General features: G+C 55.0%; 2 protein-coding genes across 2 annotated transcripts; one reads left to right on the top strand and one right to left on the bottom strand.

Annotated features, from left to right (window-relative positions):
* The first annotated feature begins 291 nt into the window (after positions 1-291).
* On the top strand, positions 292-1,593 carry LOC141843603 (xyloglucan galactosyltransferase KATAMARI1 homolog). The gene has a single exon (XM_074731655.1). It carries the CDS (start codon positions 358-360, stop codon positions 1,591-1,593), a length of 1,236 nt encoding a protein of 411 aa, XP_074587756.1. The 5' UTR covers positions 292-357.
* Positions 1,594-2,660: 1,067 nt separating this feature from the next.
* LOC141843645 (thaumatin-like protein) lies at positions 2,661-3,490 on the bottom strand. The gene is made up of 2 exons (XM_074731697.1): positions 3,421-3,490; positions 2,661-3,346 (listed from the first exon to the last, which is right to left on the bottom strand). The coding sequence occupies exons 1-2, from the start codon at positions 3,488-3,490 to the stop codon at positions 2,661-2,663; spliced, it is 756 nt and encodes a 251-aa protein (XP_074587798.1).
* Between the last annotated feature and the right edge of the window lie 226 nt (positions 3,491-3,716).

The following is a 3,716-nucleotide window of genomic DNA, read 5'->3' on the forward strand; positions in this document are numbered from 1 at the left end:
AAACACATCATCGGCTGCTGCAAAACTCGCTACTGGATCCTCCTCCCCATTTTCTGCGCCTTCCTCGCCACCGTTTCCGGTGCTTTGTGGTTCTTCTTAATCCTGTATCCTAAGAATTCCGAGGAAATTGTAGGTGTCGTTGAGACGCCAGTCGAGCTGCTTTCATCCCATACTTCGCTACCTCTACCTTCTCCAGCTCCACCTCCACCACCGCCTTCGCCGTTGACCCCTCCGCCGCGGTCGCCTCCACCACGGCCACCGCAGCAACAACCTCGACGCTCCATCGTCAAGGAAGATGATCGCTGCGCCGGGCGGTACATTTTCGTGCACGACCTTCCGCCCGAGTTCAACGTCGAGATGCTACAACATTGCCGGACGCTAAGCCGGTGGACCGATATGTGTCGGTACACGTCCAATTCCGGGCTCGGGCCGAAGCTTGAGAAAAATGGCAATGTCTTCTCCGGCGGCGGATGGTACGCCACAAATCAGTTCGCGCTCGACGTTATCTTCCATAACCGGATGCGGCAGTATGAGTGCCTCACGACCAACTCTTCCCTCGCAGCTGCCATATTTGTGCCCTACTATGCCGGTCTCGACATCGCGAGATACCTCTGGGCTCCAAACACCGCCGCCGCCCGCGATGCGACTCCCCGGGAGCTATTCCGTTGGCTCCGATCGCAGCCGGAGTGGGCGGCCATGAGCGGACGGGATCACTTCATGGTAGCAGGGCGCATCACATGGGACTTCCAGAGGCCGACGGATGACAACGATGACTGGGGAAACAAGTTGATGCTTCTCCCGGAGGCACAGAATTTGACGGTGCTAGTGATCGAGTCGAGCCCCTGGAGGAGAAACGACGTCGGAGTACCTTACCCGACCTACTTCCACCCGTCGACGAATAGCGAGGTGCGAGCATGGCAGGAGAAGATGCGGCGGGCACGGAGGCCGTGGATGTTCTCCTTCGCAGGCGGAGCGCGGCCAGGCGAGACTGCGTGGATCCGCAACGAGGCAATGGAGCAGTGCCGGCAGTCGCGACAGTGCAAGTTGCTGGAGTGCGACATCGGTTACAGCAAGTGCCACTCGCCGGACAGCGTGATGCGGATGTTCGAGCGGTCCGTCTTCTGCCTCCAGCCGCAGGGGGATTCCTTCACGCGGCGGTCGACGTTCGATGCCATGGTGGCCGGCTGCGTGCCGGTCTTCTTCCACCCGGGGTCTGCCTACGTTCAGTATCTATGGCATCTGCCGAGGAACTACAACAGGTACTCGGTGTTCATCCCGGAGGACAAGGTGAGGGAGGGGAAGGTGAGGATCGAGGAGGTGCTGAAGAAAATTAAGAAGAAGGAGGTGAGGGCGATGAGAGAGGAGGTGATAAGGATGATCCCGAGGTTGGTGTATGCGGATCCCAGAGCAAGACCGCCGGGGGTGAGGGACGCCTTCGATGTGGCAATCGCCGGCGTGATCGATAGGGTGAGGGACATTAGAAGAAGAAAAGCTGAGGTTTTCAAAGAAAGGGAGACATGGAAGTATGCACTGGTCGGGAGGGAGAAGGAAATTGCCGGCTGGGAGCATTTCTTCCGAAAAGGGAGGAATTAATATATATATATATATATATATATATATATATATATATATATATATATATATATATATATATATATATAATCTAAACACCAACTGTACCCTACAATCCAATGCAAACCTCAGAGGGGAGTTAGATTCTCCGTGTCTAGGTTGTATTAGTTTTTTTATTTATATAGATGATCGTAAGATCGTCGTGTAATTCTACTGAAACTTTTTCTGCATGATTTGTGTGCGACACCGTCGATCCACCGTTGCTGCCACTCTCGTCGTGTCGTCTAGCTATCGTTGACCGCGGTCACTCTTGGGTGCGATCGACTCGCCGGCGCTCCATCCGACGTTGGATTCCAGCCGGATAGTGTGACATAATTCAATGAAACAGCGAAATCATGTAGTCAGCAGTAGCGCGGCCATTGCCACTGCAATCGGCGACTGAATCGCCACTGCCGACCGCAATCGGGCCGGATTCCGACCAAATCGCGGCCTGAGACCGATCGAGGAAGGACCGGTGTGCAACATCGGTCCGTCGCGATTCGGCTGAAATCCGGCCGTCCAGTAACCGCGATTCGATCGAAAATCCGGACTCGGCGATCGGTAGATCACAGGTGTCGCGCACGATCGACATTTTCGTGTGTGTGTGACACGTCCGATACGCCCGTGGGAGACAGCGGGATCACCGTCCATCAATTCGTCGGATTCCGACTACTATCCGATCAGAATTCGACGTCGGACGAAATGCCGGCGAGGGGCACATCGATCGCACCCCAGGCAGCGATAAATCACAGGTGTCGCGCACGGATCACACAACACGGATCACACATTATATCATTTTCGTGTGTATATATGTTGCTCAGCATCTTCACTACTGTTTTGAGGATGGAGAAATGAAACTGATTCATACTTTTTCTAGAAGTTCAGTGGAAATTTTGATAAAGTTTGCGAGGAAAAAAACGTAAAACTTTTTCTGATTAATATCTATAAGTGGAATATTTGTGAACCTCCAAACTTCGAAAATGGTAATTTAATTTGAATCCGCTTAATTTTCCTAAAGAAAGAAGCCAAATGATGAAGATGAAGCTTCTTCATCGTGCAGTTGCAGGCGGACAGAAGGTGATGAGATATCTGGACGCCCTGCACATGTTCAAGCTGGAAGGGTCGTCGTAGGCGAAGCTATACGCGCGGGGGCAGATGGCCTTGAAGAGGTGGGAGAACAGCGTGGGCTTGCAGATCGCCGGCGACGCGTAGTCCCCCCGGCAGCAGTACTTGTCGGCCCCCAGCGCGAGGCAGGCGCTCTTGCACCCCACCGCCCTCCCGCCCTGCCCCTTCACCTCGAACTTGCTGGGGCAGCAGGCGTTCAGATCCACCTCGCACCCTGCCACTCCACACCCCACTCCGCCGCCCACCGGCGCCACCGTCACCGGCAGGTTGAACCCGTCCACCAGGCTCACGTCGTAGTAGTGAAGAGGGGAACGGTCGGTGCCGAAGGTCACCTCCACGACCGTCGCCGGAGGCGCCCCGCCCGCGCCCTTGCACTGCAGCACCCCGCCACAGTCGCCCGTCTCGCAGCGCCCTCGGCCGAGGCCGTCGAAACCGCAGCCTTGGCGGCCCCAGATCCGCCCCGACCACTTGTTCGCCACCTCGAAGACCGCCTCCTCGCCCACTGCCAGGTGAAAGCCGCCGTTCTCAGGCGATGGGTGCCCGGCGCTGCCGAGAACGCCCGGCCACACGCTGTAGTTGCAGTTGTTCACCAGGATCAGCTGGATTCCATCTAAAACAAAGCAAGAACTAAAACAATGCATGCTTAATGGTCGATGAAATGCAGCAGGACGATCTACTGCTCACCTGAGAATGCGATTGGAAGGAGGAGACAGAGGAGGAAAAGTTGCTGTGTCGATGAAGAAGAAGCAGGCATTCTACTCTGCACTTACCGATCGATATCTTTGTGGGATGGATGTGATTAACGCTTCTCCGGATTCAATTAAGTAGTGGAGAGGGTGGAGTGGGAGGAGTGCCGGCGTTTGATTTCGTTGCCGTGAAGCGGCGTGGCAACTGCCAATGAGCGGTTTAAAGGGAGGACATGGAAACTGCAGGTACCATAATCCGTGCCAATGCTACTTGCTTTACTCTCTTTTTCCTTT

The sequence above is a fragment of the Curcuma longa genome, chromosome 12 (assembly GCF_044706935.1).
Source record: "Curcuma longa cultivar G26 ecotype Majalengka, Jawa Barat chromosome 12, ITB_CL_G26_1.1, whole genome shotgun sequence".
Taxonomy (NCBI): Eukaryota; Viridiplantae; Streptophyta; class Magnoliopsida; order Zingiberales; family Zingiberaceae; genus Curcuma; species Curcuma longa.

Coding starts and splice junctions, on each gene's coding strand:
- LOC141843645 (XM_074731697.1), bottom strand. CDS start 3,490: ATGCCTGCTTCTTCTTCATCGACACAGCAACTTTTCCTCCTCTGTCTC. Junction 3,347..3,420: donor CCTTCCAATCGCATTCTCAG/GTGAGCAGTAGA, acceptor GCTTTGTTTTAG/ATGGAATCCAGCTGATCCTG.
- LOC141843603 (XM_074731655.1), top strand. CDS start 358: ATGCTACAACATTGCCGGACGCTAAGCCGGTGGACCGATATGTGTCGG.